Source organism: Dipodomys merriami, unplaced genomic scaffold, assembly GCF_024711535.1.
Source record: "Dipodomys merriami isolate MVZ:Mamm:240054 unplaced genomic scaffold, mDipMer1.0.p SCAF_850, whole genome shotgun sequence".
Lineage (NCBI taxonomy): Eukaryota > Metazoa > Chordata > Mammalia > Rodentia > Heteromyidae > Dipodomys > Dipodomys merriami.
The window spans coordinates 39,458-56,676 of record NW_027206458.1 but is presented as its reverse complement, the minus strand read 5'-3'; the positions used below and the strand labels follow the sequence as shown (position 1 = coordinate 56,676).

The 17,219-nt window shown below is 41.0% G+C and overlaps 1 protein-coding gene and 1 non-coding gene across 2 annotated transcripts in view; one reads left to right on the top strand and one right to left on the bottom strand.

Annotated features, from left to right (window-relative positions):
- Positions 1-17,219, bottom strand: part of LOC138820275 (tyrosine-protein kinase JAK1-like) — a 75,111-nt gene that overhangs the window by 26,070 nt on the left and 31,822 nt on the right. The window contains exons 5-10 of the mRNA XM_070011970.1: positions 16,971-17,124; positions 12,776-12,939; positions 9,999-10,338; positions 7,692-7,877; positions 3,411-3,568; positions 476-599 (exon numbers count right to left, since the gene is read on the bottom strand). Of these exons, the coding sequence (XP_069868071.1) occupies positions 476-599; positions 3,411-3,568; positions 7,692-7,877; positions 9,999-10,338; positions 12,776-12,939; positions 16,971-17,124 (1,126 nt within the window). The remainder of the gene's footprint in view (positions 1-475; positions 600-3,410; positions 3,569-7,691; positions 7,878-9,998; positions 10,339-12,775; positions 12,940-16,970; positions 17,125-17,219) is intronic.
- Positions 15,557-15,688, top strand: LOC138820280 (small nucleolar RNA SNORA51). Its single transcript, XR_011369809.1, has one exon. It is a non-coding gene; the product is annotated as a small nucleolar RNA SNORA51 (small nucleolar RNA).

Genomic DNA, 17,219 nt, shown 5'->3' with positions numbered 1-17,219 from the left:
ATGAGTCAGCTACTTAATTGTTACAATGTCTGGAGCTGTCACTTGGGAAAAGTGTTAAGACAATGTTGATGAGGTAACATTTTAGCACTCACCTGAACCACAGAATGTAGCAGGTAGATACAACTCTGTGCATGTGATCTTGATATTCAGTCTAAAATATACCAGTCTAGTTAATCACACTGACACTCACAAGTGGCTGGTAAAAATTAGTTTCCTGGTCATGTTCTGTCTTACAAAACCACAGTGCATGCCTGCTGAGGGGACAGCAGGTAGCAAAGAAACGTGGTGAGGAAATAGTACAGGTCTGGTTGCTCAGGAATGGTCTTTGGTGAACTAGGTTTTGTCAGACCTCCCAGGGATTTTCTCAGCAACCCAGGCTTTTCTACCTCAACCTGGCTAAGTAATCTTCTGGACCAGGTTGTCCAATGTCCCATGGTCATATGACTCAGCTCATACCAGTGTCCTCATCACTAACCTCAGACTTTTCAAAGCAGGTGACGGTCATGAGGATGTTATCAAAGTCAGTGCAGCTCCACCTCAGCACATACATCCCCTCCTCACTACCTTCTTGCCGCAGTTTATTGATGGCATATTCCGTGCTGGAGAGAGAAGTAGGGAAAAGGAGAAAGAGCTCACATTACACAGCACTTTATAACCCACACACACCCCCACCCCACCCCCGCCGGGATATCCACTTATCTGAGCTGCCTCAATTCTTACAGCCCCATTATATAACCCATTTGGAGTCCTACAGTGTCTGATATGATATATGAGACATATGGAACTATCCATGAACACTGAGGATGAATCTCTAATACAGAGAAGGATCCAACTTGCCCCCAAGGCATTGAGTTGCCCCAAGTTCCCCAAAAACAACACAAATACTCACTAAAGAGTATCCCTACACATGGTCTCCCTAGTATGTGGATACTAAATCCAAAATGCAAAGAGATATGACAAAGTAAACAGGACTCAAGAAACAAAGGACTTCCATTCATTTTGTCATACCATTTCTAAATGACTCCATGTTCTTGACCTCATATATGGCATATGTATGTGCACATCTGAGGAAAGCTAGTAGGAAGGCACAGAATCAGATGGAAACAGGGGAAAATATACAACAGAGGGCCCATCAGCTGCGCTGGACTTTGATGAAAACGAACAAAGCAACTCAAGGGCAGCGATGGGAGGGAGGGAATGAGAGGAAAGAGGGAACAGCTTACACTAAGCAAAAGGAAAGAAATGTACATATCACCCCATGTGGAAGAAATAGTTGTATTGTCAAAGCTCATAGAATTCACAAATATTATAGACCATGATAAAAACAAGTTGCCTTGCGAAGGTTAAAATGTGTTTGTGCCTTTAAGTATCACTATCTCACAATACTGTGAAATTTGTGAAATTTATGTAATCACTATCTCAATAAAAAATTATTTAAAAAAAAAGAGTGTCCCTAAAGCTGGTGACAGGGAGCTACCAATGATGCAGAGATCCCATACTTAGCCACCTCCAATCACCCCTAACCCAGTCCAAGTGGAACATTATGGTAGATATTTAGGTCAGCATTTCTTATTGCTATAACCTTAGTAACCAGAACAGGCTGGGCTCATAGAAAGCACTCAGTAAATAACACACTGAATGAATAAATCAATGAAGATTAAAAAAGGTGCTAGCAGGGAACATGCCTGTCTTACACTCTTGTATTCCCAGGACCAATGAATTGGAGCATATAGAGGGCAATAAATACTCACTAAATAAATCCAGGTAGAAGAATTACACTAGCACTGAGTGCGTGCTACTCATAAAATGCTGGTAAAAGAGGGCTGACATGATCAATATGCTTTAGAAATGCAGACTTTTCAACTGTGTCCTGCTATCTGACACTGCCACATCTTTGCACAGCTGAGCCCCTACCTGGAATACTCTGCTCCTTCTTCAAGACCTGGCAACCCATCAGTGATTCTTCACACTTAATTCAATGTGAAGATGGACTACTTTGAGAAGCCTCCTGAGACAGAGAGAGTTCCAACCTCCCACAGAACATAAAACACGTATCCTTCAACAAATACTGAAGGCCTATGATGTGCCAGGCTCTGCTGAGTGAGGGTGCTAGACAAGGCAGGGAACATTGCAGACAGTGGCCCTGCCTTAAGGAGGCTCAAACCAGAAACACACAGACACGTAAACACAGGACATAGGTGCTAATAAATGCCACTGAAAGAAAACCAAGCAGAGGACAGTAGCCAAAGAGGGAAAGAGGGGAAGGTGGAAAGGAGGGAGAGGTGTTATTTTATATAGTGTGGTCAAGGGAAAACTCCATGGATGGAGTGCTAGCTGTCACCTGAAAGAGGTAGGTAGGGTCTGTGTAGATAGATGTCAGTGGAAGGGCATTCCTAGCCTAGGGAATAGAAAATTCCAGGGCCCTGAAACATAATAATCATGAGTGAGACACTGGAGGAAGATACTTTTATGGTGGTCAACTCCTTATTCTGAAATTCTTCATGACAATCTCCCCTAAGTTCATAAGACTACAAGTCACAGTCCAAAACAACAGCAACTTGCCTTTCACTAGGTAACCAGGAGAGGAAACTGGAAAGCAAATCATGTGTAAAGTAGCTGAAGAAATACTATCCCAGATCTAAAGAATCAGTTGTAGGCTGGTGATATAGCTCAGTGGCAGAGCCCCTGCCTAGCACGTGAATTCAATCCCTAGTACTCAAAAACAAAGCAAAACAAACCACAGTCTTCCTTTGTCAGGAAGTATACTGAAATCCTGCTGTCTCAAAAGGAGAACACAAATGAGTAAGGAGAAGTTACAAGAGGCCAAGTACAATTCTTTTTAAAAAAGTTTGTACATTTGTCATGAGGAGAGTTAAAAAAATCTATGGTTGCCTTGTGTTATACTATGCTTCCCATTTGCAGAGACAGGTTACCAATTCTAAGACATAGGTGTTCTAAGGCATCTGACAGGGCTCCTTCTGGCTTTCAGGCTGAATCACACACCCAGTCCTCACCACTCCTCCAGCACCAGTAGGCCAAGCTAACCCAGGATTCTACTTACCTCCTGCCTGGTACTGAGATGTTTCCTACCTTGAACTGCCCACAGAATTTGACAGGGTAGGGAATTAAGAAAGGTAGTACTGGTTGATCAGCTATGGAGACATGAAGGTATTAAAACTATGAGTACAGACAAAGTAAGGGAGGAATTGAGAGGCTATGGTAGGAGACAACAGCCAGGACTAAAGCTCAGACAGCAGCTATAGAAAAGGCAGTCCATATGTACCATGAATGAACAGAGTCAACTGCTCCAGCCTAAATAACTGGACTGGGGTTAGAGGAGGCCAAGCTCCCTACTGCTAAAATCTGGGCTACTTGTCATACCAAAGTTACCAAAGCATTCTAGAACCAACCAGATTGGACCATGACAGCCATTCTGTATGTTGTGGACAATCAGTGGGGGAGCCACGTCAGTGCAGAGGTAATGGTGGGCATCTGCTGTGAGCCGGAAATAGCCATCTACCAAGGATACAAAGGACAAGGCCTCCTCATGGGAAGAAAGTTTCAGCTCCTGTTAAAAGAAAAGACATTCCAATGGTTACAACATGTGTCAACCACCCTACGTAGTCAACATTGTTTGTAGCGTACATAGTGAGAAGATACTTAAAGCAAAATGCAGAACATATAACCTCACAGGGAAACCATTTTGTTGAAGGTAACTGTACTCCAGCCTTTACAGGGAACCTATATTGTTCCAAGTTTACTCATCTGTTATCTTAATGGGCCTTTGAATAGGAGTTGAATAGGAAGGGATGGGACCAAAGGAAGACTGTGGCAATAAGAGAGACCTACAGAGAAATGGACTTGTAAGTCCATAAAGGAAAAACAATTGCCTCAATAAAAGTGGCAGGGGCACAAAAGTGGAGGTGGTAAGAGGAGAAGATATGCATCCTGGTCTTAGCACAAAGCAATGAACAATGAATTGGTATTATTCCAGTGAAGGAGCAGAGGCACGGCTGCCTCATCTTCTGATACAGAAGATGACATTCCTAGGTTCTAATCCAAGAATGGGCCCATACACAGTGCAGTTTGGCAGGCTAAGTGCAAGGAGCTTGGAGAGTTTGTTTGGAGGAGGCAAGTCTTACTTGGAGAGGAAAAAAAAAGCCAAGGCAAAGCAAGGAAGAGAGACTTGGAATGCCACAAAGGACCATATTTAGAAAAATACTTGGAGGAAAAAAGCCAAGGGTCCCAGATCAAATACTGCCAATCTGAGTAGAAATGGTTGCTCATCCAAGAACATCTCTTGGTAAGAAAATACATGAAAACCATGATTCGGAGCTCTGGCTTAAAAAAAATACTAAAAAGCACCTGAACCTTCAGAGAGGGGAAGAAGAACACTTGGAGTATAAAGTTCTTATTTCTAGAAAAGGGAGAGGCTAGTGAAGCAAAGACACAGAAAGAGGAAAGGAGGCCAGTATGTATTCGCAGCTAGTTAGGAAGGAGGTAAAGAGGTCCTTCTAACAGCTATAATGTTAAAGGAAGGGTGGTGCTGTAAGGTCGAGCCAAAGAAGTGCGAGGGCAGGGCACCACTGAGCTGGCCCCTCAGAAGGGGCCCTTTCAGGTGTAACCTAGTATCCATCTGAAAATTTCTCTGGAAAGCAGATTTGAGAGACTCTCAAATGAGGGGCAGGATTGGTAAGGCAGCTCCTTCCCTAGCCATAAGAGCACCTGTTTCCTAAGAGCAGAAGTCTAAGTAGAACTGGAAATGTCAAAGTGATGCAGAGTGAAGTGATACACCAATATGGATTTGCTGATCTGTGGTCACGCTTTCCTGAAAGACCATCAGCCAAAGTGCTGCCTAATCAAAGGAAAACACAGGGGAATGAGATACTCAAGTGGAAGTGTGGAATGGTACATCTAATCCACAAGTTCTAGATGATCCTATCTGGGTTCAGATCACAGCATCTCTACCTGCTACTGGGTTTAAGCATATGTACTACTCACTATTTTTGTAGGTCAAATGGTCAGGTATTGGCAATTTCAAATGGTTTAATCAAGTACTTATGTGTTCTGGATAGATTACTTAACCTCTTTGTGACTCAGTTTCATTCTCAGTAAAGTATGAACAACTATCTATCCAATCAGAGTTAAAATGAAAATTAAAAGAGTGGGCTCTTGCAAAGAACTTAGAATAAGAAGTGCTGGACATAGCTGGGCAGAGTTGTGGGCCTAATGGCCAGGGTAAGAAAGCTCTGACTTGGGGGATAGAGGCCCCAACCAAGTGCCAGATCTGACTGTGTCAACTGTGAAGTGGTAAGACAGGCTCACAAAATGTGTATCCTATCTGTTGCTTCTTTTTCTCCTCCTCCTCCCACTGTCTTAAGGGACTGTCTACATTCAAGACTCAGATCTCTGGCCAACCTCTTCCTCATTGCCTCAAAGTCCCTGAGAGATAACACCTTAGACACCCAAGCAATGAAGGCAAAAAGTAAGGCCTGGACCAGACAGGGCAAGTTCTGAAGCTTTCTCACTCTGTGACCCTGCACCAGGTTCTACATCTCTCTGTTATGATCTCAGGGTCTTCAGTTGAAACAGCTGGTATTGCTACAGCCATAGCTCAGTACCTTAAGTAAGGACTGATAACACAGGCACATCATATAACCCAGGGCCTGTCATCTACAATATGGTATCTACATTTTGATACTTATTTTCTCTTGCCCTACATTTTCCATATTTCCATTAGTATCTATCTTTTCTATTCCTGTCCTCGCTTGCTTTTATTACATTTTCCCAATAAAATTAAAGCCACCAATAATCTCACCCTAAGTAAATGACTAGTAATATCTGATGGGGGTGGGGGGAGTGGTTGGTTAAATTCAAGGCCTCACATTTGCTAGGCAGGTACTCTACCAGGGGTGGCCTCAGATCATGAGGAAATTTACCAGATTTATAGGTAAAGTTTTACATGCTTCTTTTTTACTTCTAAAGGAAATGTGATTATATACTACTACTACTTGGGTGAACTGCATACGTAGGTTTCTTTCAGTATTTTGACACTGAATTTTGCTAAAATGATTCTTATTCATTAATCACTGCCTGCATCTCACATTGCTTCTAGAAGATCAACACCCTTTTTAGGTCCAAGATTTGAACTCAATACCTGATGCTATGGTTCACTGGCTAGATTTCTACCAACAGAGTCAGCAATGCCTCCAACTCCTTGGTTATTTCTTTTCTTTCTTTCAGTCCCTCCCTCCCTCCCTTTTTTCTTTTCTTGACCCTAGATTCATTTTTTTTTGGGGGGGGGATCCAGTCGTGGGGCCTGAATTCTGGGCCTGGGCACTGTCCCTCAGCTCTTCAGCTCAAGGCTAGCACTCTACCACTGGAGCCACAGCGCCACTTCCGGCTTTTTTCTTTTTGCTTATGTGGTGCTGAGGAATCGAACCCAGGGCCTCATGCATGCAAGGCAAGCGCTCTACCACTGAGCCACCTTCCCAGCCCTCATTTATTTTTTTGTCGGTTGTGGGGCTTGAACTCTGGGCCTGGGCGTTGTCCTTCAGCTCTTCAGCTCAAGGCTAGTGTTCTACCACTTGGGTCACAGTACCTCTTCCAGCTTTTTCTGTGTATGTGGTGCAGAGAAATCAAACCCAGGGCCTCATGCATGCAAGGTAAGGACTCTACCACTGAGCCACCTTCACAGCCCTGACCCTAGATTCTTGAATGGAGGGACATACAAATATTTTCAAGGCTTTAAAAACAAATTAAGTAATTGTACGAAGAGGCTTCAATTCAATGTCAATTTTTAAGTACCGTACATGTTAGTTAATGTCTTGCTATCAAACTGCTTTCCAAAAGACTGTGTTAGAAAAACAAGTTACTACGCATTATCCTGCCCATGTAATTGTAACCCCTCTGTACAGTATGTTCACAAATTTTTTTAATTAAATAAAAAGAAAAAAAAAGAAAAACAAGTTACTCTGGCTTGAGTGATGATCAATTTATCCTACGCCACATCACACACAAGACTTTTCCTATGCTAAATTTAGGCAGCACATAGCATTTTCTTGGTGTTGCCTCTTTTTGCACTGTGAATGTACTCTTTTTTTCACCGGTCTGTCCTCTCTGGTGTTGTCATTTGTGAGTTTCCCTGACATACATAACTATATATTTTAGCAGTTTCTACTTTCTCTGCCAAACTGACTTGCTTGTTTAGATTAAGTCCTCAAGTGCTACCAGGAAAGAGGAAGTGAGATGAATATCCATTCTTCTGCCTGAGAGTCCCTGGGTGTGCCTTATACCTTAATAAGGCCTGCCCGAAGGCCTGCTGGGATTCCCACTTTCTAGTCCCAGATGACCCATCCAACATAGCAGAGAAGCTGAATAGGAGGAGGCCCTGAAGAAAAATACATGCACTGGTTTTCTTTTCCTTCAAATCTACTAATTCCTGTGAATTAAATATTTATGCGGAAGTGTCACTAGGTAGGCAGCAAACAGAAAGGGAAATTCACATTTGCAAAACCAAAGAAAGACACCGGAATATACCAATGAAAATGGACACTGATGATACTTTGCAATGGGCCTGTTTGGCTTGAATGAGATTCTCTCTTGGGATAGGAAATCTGGAATCACATGTCCTCAGCAATGTCTCCCTCTCCCTACCATATCCAGATCAAACAGCTTCTGAACAAACTTACCATTTTTTTGTTGTCCTGCTTGTTAATGCTGACTACAGACTCCTTTATTACAATGTGAGTGATTTCAGGGAAGTATGAAAAGTTAGTCCACTCTTCCCTGATTTTGTTTTTCTCCTCATCCTTTTTAAGTTTATTTTCCAGTTTCTTCCTCTTCAGCTTATTTTTTTCCTTTTCAATGGGAACAGCCTGATAAAGACACCAAAAAGGGAACAAAGTTACTTGGTTTCTACTTTTTTTCTGGTAAAAGATCAATACATTTGGCAACTGCATGCAGGCCAAGGAGGAGAAAGTCACCTGCCAGACCTCACACAGCAATTGAGTTTAGAACAAAAGGACTGAGTATCATCAGGAAATCTTGGGATTTCACATCTTAATGAGCACACTGACATTTATATAAAATGTGCGTGTCAGCTCCGGAAGAGATGTAATTGCCCCATGGGCATGTGTTGACAATCATGCTTCCTTGTTTCCATATGGGCCCTGTTTGTCAGCACAAAGAACAGGTTCTTCCCAAATACAACTGGGTATAATGTGAGCTCTCTCTGTATAATCAATGACTCTATGACAGTTATCAACTAGAGATTTCCAAAGAGGACATGAATCTCATTCTTGAATCATCTGTACACTAAAGAAACATTATCTCAATGGAATTTTACACAGCCATTAGAAAGAAAGAATTAAATAATGTCATTTGCAGGGAAAGGAATGGAACTAGAACATACTGTATTAAGCGAGGTAAGCCAAGATCAGAGACAAATGGCCCATGTTCTCCGTGATATGCAGAAGTTAAATCTAAAATGCACTGAGATATGACAAATTACACAGAATTCTAGATATTAACATAGTGAGACCAAAAGAGGATAGTGTTAGGAGATAATCACAAAGGTTCAATAGCCAAGAGCATCTTCATATGTCTATAAAATAATATACGTACTGAAACGAACTCCAAAGATATGGAAACAAAGGACTTTTTCTTAATTTGTTTTCTTTCTTTTTCTAACGACTCTGCATTTTTTTATCTTATATATGGTATACTTGTGCACATCTATGAGAGGGTGAAAGGAGGGCACAGAATCGGAGGAAAAAGTGCAGCAGTGAAGCTCACTGGACACTGATGAAAGTGAACTATGCAACATGTGGGCAGAGATGGGAGGGAGGGAATGGGAGAGAATGAGGGAACAGATGACATTATGCACAAGGAAATGTATTACCTGACATATGTAAAGGTAACTCTGCTGTATATCACCTCTAAAACAACAATAAAGTAAATCAGAAAAAAAGAGAACATCTATCTAACCTAAGGTGAAATATGTTGTACAGCATGACTCTGAACACCATAGAGTTCTAGGCTAAATTCCCGCCTCAGTCAGTTACTTAGCTATTGAAGTCATCTCTTTGAATCTCCTTTTCCCCTGCCACAAAACAGAAAACTTAAATCTTCACAAGGTTCTCTGAGATTAGGTACATACTTAATAACACAATATCTATGATACAGAAATCCCTTGGTAAGTACCAGCCATTTTTATCTCAGCATGAGAATGACTCTCATTTAATTTTCTATTATTACTTACTGTAATAATTATAATACTAGTTATATTAAATTTATTCAACACTTATTATATCCCCCATTCTGTGCTAAATGCTATGAACTAGATACAATAAAAATAGTTGGTGAAAAATATTCACAGGTTCCACACCCATGGATTCTGCATTGATCAGTGGATCCAATCAACCAATGAATGAAAATGTAGGTTAGACCTCTATATCTGTGCTGAACATGTAGATTTGGGTTTTTTCCATAATTATCCCTAATGTATATAATGTAGCATTTACATCTATTAAGTATTATAAGTAATCTAGAACTACCAACTATACAAGACAATATACACACATTATATACAAATACTACATCTTTTTACATCCAAGAGTACCCACAGATTTTGATATCTACAGAGAGTTCTGGAGCTACCCCTTCCCCTCAGACATTAAGGAACAAATGTATTTCTATTTGATGGATGAATAATATGTAGCTGATATGGGTAAAATAACCCTCCCAAGGCCTTCTAACCAAAACTAGTGGAGTTAAAATATGGAGACAGGTTTCCTTAGATTTAAAACCAGGTTCTTAGAACCCCTCTACCCCACAAGATCTTTAATTTTGTAAAGCTGATAATCCTATTTCATAAAGCCAGAGGCCTAAGTTCAATTCTTGCCTCAAATGTGCTTCATGAATGACTAAGAGATGACTCATGTACAGTCCCTAGCTTAAATAAACTCCAACCATAAGGGTTACTGACATGCACTTACATTTGGTTTTTGTCGCCACTGGATTCCAAGGTTTCCAGTCACCATTACTTCATAGTAAAGAACATTTCCACTGTCATTTGAATGACGCCAATTCTCATTTTCTGATGATATCAGTAACATTGAAGTCTCGAATATTTCAGCCCCATAATGTTTTGTCAGCGTTTCCAAGGTAGCCAGGTATTTCACCTTCAGGTCATGTGTGGACACACTGCTGTCGCAAATAGTCTTATTGTTAAATTCCTTGAGGAAGTCCTTGAAAACGTTATTTATTCTCATTCTGGTGAGAAGATTTCTTTGTCTGATGGATTTATTCAATGTTTCTGGAATATATCGCTTGTAGCTACAAGAAATAAAGGTATCTCTTTATTTCTCATCAGGTTAGTGGGAAAAGATTCCGAAGCAAACCTGTCTGTTGTCAAATGAGAAAGGAGGACCTATTCCTGCATCACCATAATAATAAATAAAAAAGTGTTGAACATGAATTGAGAAGGAGAAAGAATGGAAAGGTACATCAAATTTTCTGAATCACAAAAATACATTCACAGACACAAAAATACATATTTACCTTTTTGCTTGCTAGTTTAATTGTTCTAAGCATGTTAACACTCACATATAATAATGTATGGCAATGTGCTACTTTGCCTGTCTGTCTGCTTATTTTTCTATAAAGATCTATTTTATTTTGTATATTTTTGTCAGTTGTGGAACTTGAACTCAGGGCCTGGGTACTGTCCCTGAGCTTTTTTGCTCACAGCTAGCATTCTACTACTTTGAGCCACAGTGCCACTTCTGATTTTCTGGTGATTATTTGGAGATAATGAGTCTCATGGACTTTTCTGCCCAGGCTAGCTTTGATCCCAGATCCTCAGATCTCGGCCTCCTGAGTAGCTAGAGTTACAGTGGTGGGCCACCAGCCCCAGCCATAGGATTTTTTTATTTAAAAAATAAGAAAAGTACTCAAAGGCTAAGTGTTTGTCACATGAGTACATCCCAAATATATTAAGTGGATCATCTAGTCAACAGAAAGAATAGTTATCCACCAAGGTACTAATGAGAAGATATATAACAATCAGTCTCAACAAACTGGTAGTATTTTCAAAACAAGAGTCAGTTCTAAGATGATCATGAGCATCTATAAAAGAAAGAACAAGTCTACTATGGAACAAACAAATGAGGAGACTTATTTGCTTGTTATCCCCAGGAGTGTGGTATACCTGTCCCAGAGAAGCCCTGCAACATTAATGGTTTCACAGCAGAAGTGTATTATGAAGTTTGGCATTTATCCTCAACTTATAGTATAATTTTTAATATAGATTAATACAAGAGAGAAGAGCTGTCTCTCTTTTTGTTTCAGCCTAATGAAAATATAAAGACGGCCAGGCACAAGTGGTTCACATCTATAACCATAGCTTCAGATCTCAAGAGACTAAGATCTGAAGATGACAGTTTAGAAGCCAGCCTGGACAGGAAAGTCCATGACACTCTTAACTACAATTAAAAGCCAGAAGAAGAGTTATGGCTCAAATAGAAGAGTGGCAGGCTTGAGTGAAAAAGCTAAAGCACATTGAGTTCAAGCCCAAGAACCAGCACCAAAGGTAAATAAATAAATACACACACACACACACGCACGCACGCACGCACGCACGCACGCACGCACGCACGCACGCTCGCACCCAGAATGAAGGTTAAAGGCAACAGAAAAAAAGAGAAAGCAATAACTCAATTCTTGCTTTACTGAGAATGAGATGGACTATGGTCAAGGGTAAAGAGAAACAAGAAGTCAGACTGAGGATGTGTCTCAAGTAGTAGAAAGCCTGCCTGGCAAACACAAGGCCCTGAGCTCAAACCCCAGTACCATAAAGTAAAAAACAAATAACTTTATGAGATGTTTACTACCTATTATAGTTAATGGAGCCATAAAAAAAAACTCTTGATATAGAGACTCTCTTCATTTATGACAATAACAATACCCTATTGAGGAGTAAAAAAAAAAACTATACAAAATTAAAAACATGCTGAATGTTAACCTTTAATATTTTATAATATAAATACAATTTTCTTATATAATATAATGAAGTTTAATCATCCCACATGTAAGAATGAATGGCTCCCTAGTATGCTATGTAAGCTCTCTGGGAGTTCAGGCTAGGGTAGCAACAGCTTCTTATACTGCAATATTGAGGACTGTGAAATAGGACACCATGGAGAAAACTGCAGACACAGATGGCAATGTCCACCATGGGTAAGAAGAAGGTGAGTCACTAACCTGAGTGGAATCCTTATTCAACAAATTACACTGCAGAATAGGTTTCTGAGACTACCAGTCATTATTTAAAATCAGATCACAGAGCAAGGGAAGGGATGATATTGTCCAAAAAGGAAAGTACTCCTGGAAGTGGGGCTGTGGCTCAAAATGGTAGAACACTAGCCTTGAGCAAAAGAGTTTAGAGACAGCACCCAAGTCCTGAGTTCAAGCCCTACAACTTACAAAAACAAAAAAAAAATCAAACAAAAAAAGAACAAAGCATAAATGCACTTTTTACCTGATTTGTGTAACTGTAACCTCTCTGTACATCACTGTTATAATAACAACAAAACATTTTTTTAAAATCAGGTCTCAGTTTTAAGTAAGCTATCTTTTTCAAATATTCTAAGATTTGGGTTTTGCAGAGAACAGGTGTTAGGCAAATGCTGGGTGTAGTCATATGACATGTGTGAGTGCATATAAAAACAACATCATCTCCACCATCCACTCTTTGTCCAGAAGAAAGGATTACCTGATGTCCTTGGGAAGTTCTGGCAACTGCATCTTCTTTATCATGGCATAGTGTGAGATGGCCAGGACAGCCATTCCGAGGCACTCGTTCTCAATATCATGTCCATCCTGCTCAGTCTTAGGGTCTCGAATGGGAGCTAGGCATTTGATCAAATCATACTGTCCCTTTGGAGTAAAAGGAACCATAATCACTTAGCATCGAAGCCCACTTGTCTTTTTTTTTTTTTAATTTTTTTGCCCATTTGGGGTTTGAACTCAGGGCCTGGGTACTATCCCTGGGTGTTTTTGCTCAAGGCTAGCACTCTACCACTTGAGCCACAGCGTGTGTGTGCGTGTGTGTGTGCATGTGCGCGTGCGCGTGTGCGTGTGTGTGCGCACGCACGCTTATTTTGAGATAAGACTCTCACATACTTTCCTACCCAGACTGGCTTCAGACCTTGATCCTCAGATCTTAGCCTCCTGAGTAGCAGAGTAGCAAGAATACAGGTATGAGCCACTCGTGACTGGTCCTACTTGTCTTTTTTTATCTTGACAGTACAGCTTCCAGACTGGGAGATGATACCCAGAAAAGCACTACAGCAATGATATAAATCATATTTACAGTTTCTCCAACATCAAAACTTTTCAACAAAGCTGGGCATTAATGTTCTCCTTAGTTTCAGTCATTCAATTAAGCAGTATTTTTTGGGCACTCTGAAATGCATTGGTGAAGAGTACAAACATATAAAGCCCCTTCACAGAGCTTGCCATATCAGCAAACTACACTAGAGCATGGAAAAGTGGCACTGGGCTGAATAACATCCCAGAGCATGCTAGACTAAGCTGCACCAGAGCACAGTAGTGACACTAGGCTGAGTGACTCTGATCACTCTTTAATTCCACAAACATACTAGACAGCTAGTCCAAAAACTGGTATATAAAGTTGGCAGGGCCACAGCCTCCCTTTCTAATGTAAACTTAAAAGAAAGGGGAAGGAATTCACATTCTATAGTGCATCTATCGCATGTATGTTTCCATATCTGCTGTTAAAAGTTACCAGTATTGAACCTGCATCAGGGTACACACCCCTTATGTAATTAGGAGGCAGAGAAACTTAGCAAAGAGTTCCAAAACTGCCTTGTTCAAAGCAATGATGATGATGTCCATTTTGGCTCTCTTCTTAATCCCAATCTCATTTCTAGATTCTATGCTCGGTTCCTTTATATTATTTCACTTAATATTTACAATAGCCATGTCAGGCAGGTATTAACATTAGCTCTCTCTAACAGATGAGGACTCTAAGGCAATCCCACTCATTCATTCAGCAGAATCAATTATGGGCCACAAATAATGAGTGGCATTGAACAGATTGCAATTAACTAAACCATGCTCTGACCTCATGGGGATTCCATTCTAAAGAGGAAGAAAGGCTGAGTATGGTACCTAGATGTAATCCCAGCTACTTGAGAGACTGAGATCGGGAGATTAAAGTTTGAGACCAGCCTGGGTAAAAAGTTAGTGAGTTGGACACCGTGGTACATACTTGCTACTCCAGTTACATGGGAGGCATAGGTAGGAGGATTGTTGACCAAGGCAAGACAAGGTAAAAATGAGAGACCCTATCTAACAAATAAGTAAAAAGGGCTAGGGAGCATGTCTCAAGTGGCAGAGCACCTGCATAATAAACATGAGATCAAGTTCAAACCCCAGTATAATAAACAAACAAGATGATCAAATGTCAGAGAGTTACCTACCAAAAGCATCAATAGAACAGAGTAGTATGGGGCCAGGAGTTTAGTGAGTGGTAGGTTAAGATTCAACCTAGACCTGATTCCAAGGAGCCTTTCTTCAACATTGTACCATAACCATACACAATCTGCACTGAAGACGTAAAAGCACTCAGCACACTGAGGACTGTAAACTCTTCAGTCTTTTTCTAGACTGATGCAGGGAAAGATGTGAAGAGGGGCTCCTATTGAAGACAATCATTTTCTCTCAGAAAACTTCACTGTGATGGCTGTGTGTAAGGGTGTACACACACACACGGGCAGGCACAGTCGTGTGTGTGCCAGTTCTGGGGCTTGAACTCAGGGGGTAGGGCACAGTCCAGGCCAGCACTTTACCACTTGAGCCACAGCTCTACTTCTAGCTTCTGGGTGATAAGAGTCTCATGGACTTCTGTGGGGGCTCAGCCTCCTATGTAGCTAGGATTATAGGTGTGAGCCACCAGTACCTGATGACTTATTTTTTTGGGGGGCGGGGGCGGCCGTGGGCCTGAACTCTGGGCCTTGCGCTGTCCCTCAGCTCTTCAGCTCAAGGCTAGCATTCTACCATTTGAGCCACAGCACCACTTCCGGCTTTTTTTTTCTGCTTATGTGGTGCTAAGGAATCGAACCCAGGGCCTCATGCATGCAAGGCAAGCGCTCTACCACTGAGCCATCTTCCCAGTCCCCTGATGACTTTTTAGGGGATTCTCAAGCTGCAGTTCCTTTTCTGCCCACGACTGGACTTCTTGTTCCTCTTAGGTAAGGAAAGGTTACTAGCAAATTCTACAAATTTCTGAAAACCAACAATAATCTTCTTATAATGTGCTAAGTAAGACAAGAACAAAATCTGAAGCTAGGATTTTTTTGGGGGGGAGGAGCAAGTGTAACTGATTTTTCTGTGAACATTTTCTACACAACTATATCATACATAATTCTGCAAAAGGCCAGAGTATTAATGTAATACTTCATCCTTGAAATATGTCATAGTCTTCCTTTATACCTCTGCTCCCAAGAATGATGAAAGAATAAATCTCAGAGGCCTCCTGGTGCCTACCATGGGCTGTGTTCTTACACTGACTGTATACAAAGAGGAGGCAGAGTAAACCTACCCCATATACACCTTAGCCTAGGCCCTGTACTTAATCTGTATTGTGAATGGGGAAACATAGGTGGGGGGGAAAAAAGAATAAATCTCAAATAGAGATACATGAAACTGAGAGGTTGATGTCAAAAAGATCAGTCTGATTACTTCTGTCTAAACAATATCTGCCCATGGTTATACATTATCTTGTTTCTCTATAATAGTCTCTAAAGCTAGTTCTAATTTACTTAGGGAACAGGATAAAGTACAAACAGTAATGAAAGCTGTACAGTGAGCTGTAACTTCGATATAAAAACTCATGCCCTAAGGAAATAAAAGGCATGGACAGAAACCCATATATATATGAAGTTAGGTTGTTCATAACAACTTATCATAATGATAGCATCATAGGGAAAACTTGAGAAAAAACAAAAACATCAAGGAGTATGTGATAAATAAATAAATAAACAAATAAAGGATTTGCTTTCTAGTATCATTATTCAATTTCCTATCTAAAGCTCCTCTCTTTTGGAGGGATAGGAGAATGGTCTAGTCGTGGGGCCTGAACTCTGGGCCTGGGCACTGTCCCTCAGCTCTTCAGCTCAAGACTAGCGCTCTACCACTTGAGCCACAGTGCCACTTCTGGCTTTTTCTGCTTATGTGGTGCTGAGGAATCAAACCCAGGGCCTCATGCATGCAAGGCAAGTGCTCTACCACGGAGACACCTTCCCAGCCCCCTAAAGCTCCTCTTGTATGTCTCATAAGCTTCTCCAAAGGGGAACTAAATCTTCCTCAGGCTCACTCTCCACCAAACATTGCCCCAAACAAAATCCTAGAAATCATCATTTATCTTCCAATCCTCTCACCTTGCACATCAGTAGGTAGTATCAAATTCATCTTCAAAATAAATGGCAGATCTGTTCATTCTTACTCAACACCACTGCCATTACACTAAACAAAACCAGCAATTTCTCCCTTCTGGGTCACTGTTTTAGACTCTCAACTAATACATTGAGAGTTAATTCTACTTCCTACATGTCACAAGAATCATCATTCATTTATTGCATGAATAAGATCAAATCCCCTCAACTCTGTGCCTAGGACATCACAGATAACAAGCAAAATGGCAGTGGATTGGAAGGAAGAAAGCAATAGAGAATAAAATCCAAAAGCAGAACAGCTAGCTTCTTGGGAGATTGAACTGCTGCCTCCCCTCTTACCTGGGGCAAGCCTAAATACAGCAAGAATTTCCACAAAACAGGACATAACATACCCTAGCCCACCAGACTCAGCTGTACCAGGAATCTAAATCCAGCAGATGCCTCAGTCTCCCCACAAAATCCAGGTCATCCTGAATCCAAACTTCCTACCTGAGCAAACAGATACTCTAATGAGCTGGCATCAAGGAGAGGGGTTGCATCTAGAACCTTTTTTTTCTCATAGCCATTTTTCTGCTTCTTTGGAGAATGTCGCCACACAGACTGTTCATTATCATTGGTCCCATGCCAGTTGGTGAAGTAGAACCTGAAAGGCAATAAAAAAATGTCAATTTTAGTCCCTGGTACTAGAAAACGACTCCAGTGTCTACTGAGTAGTTGGTACTGGAAGCGGAACTGGCC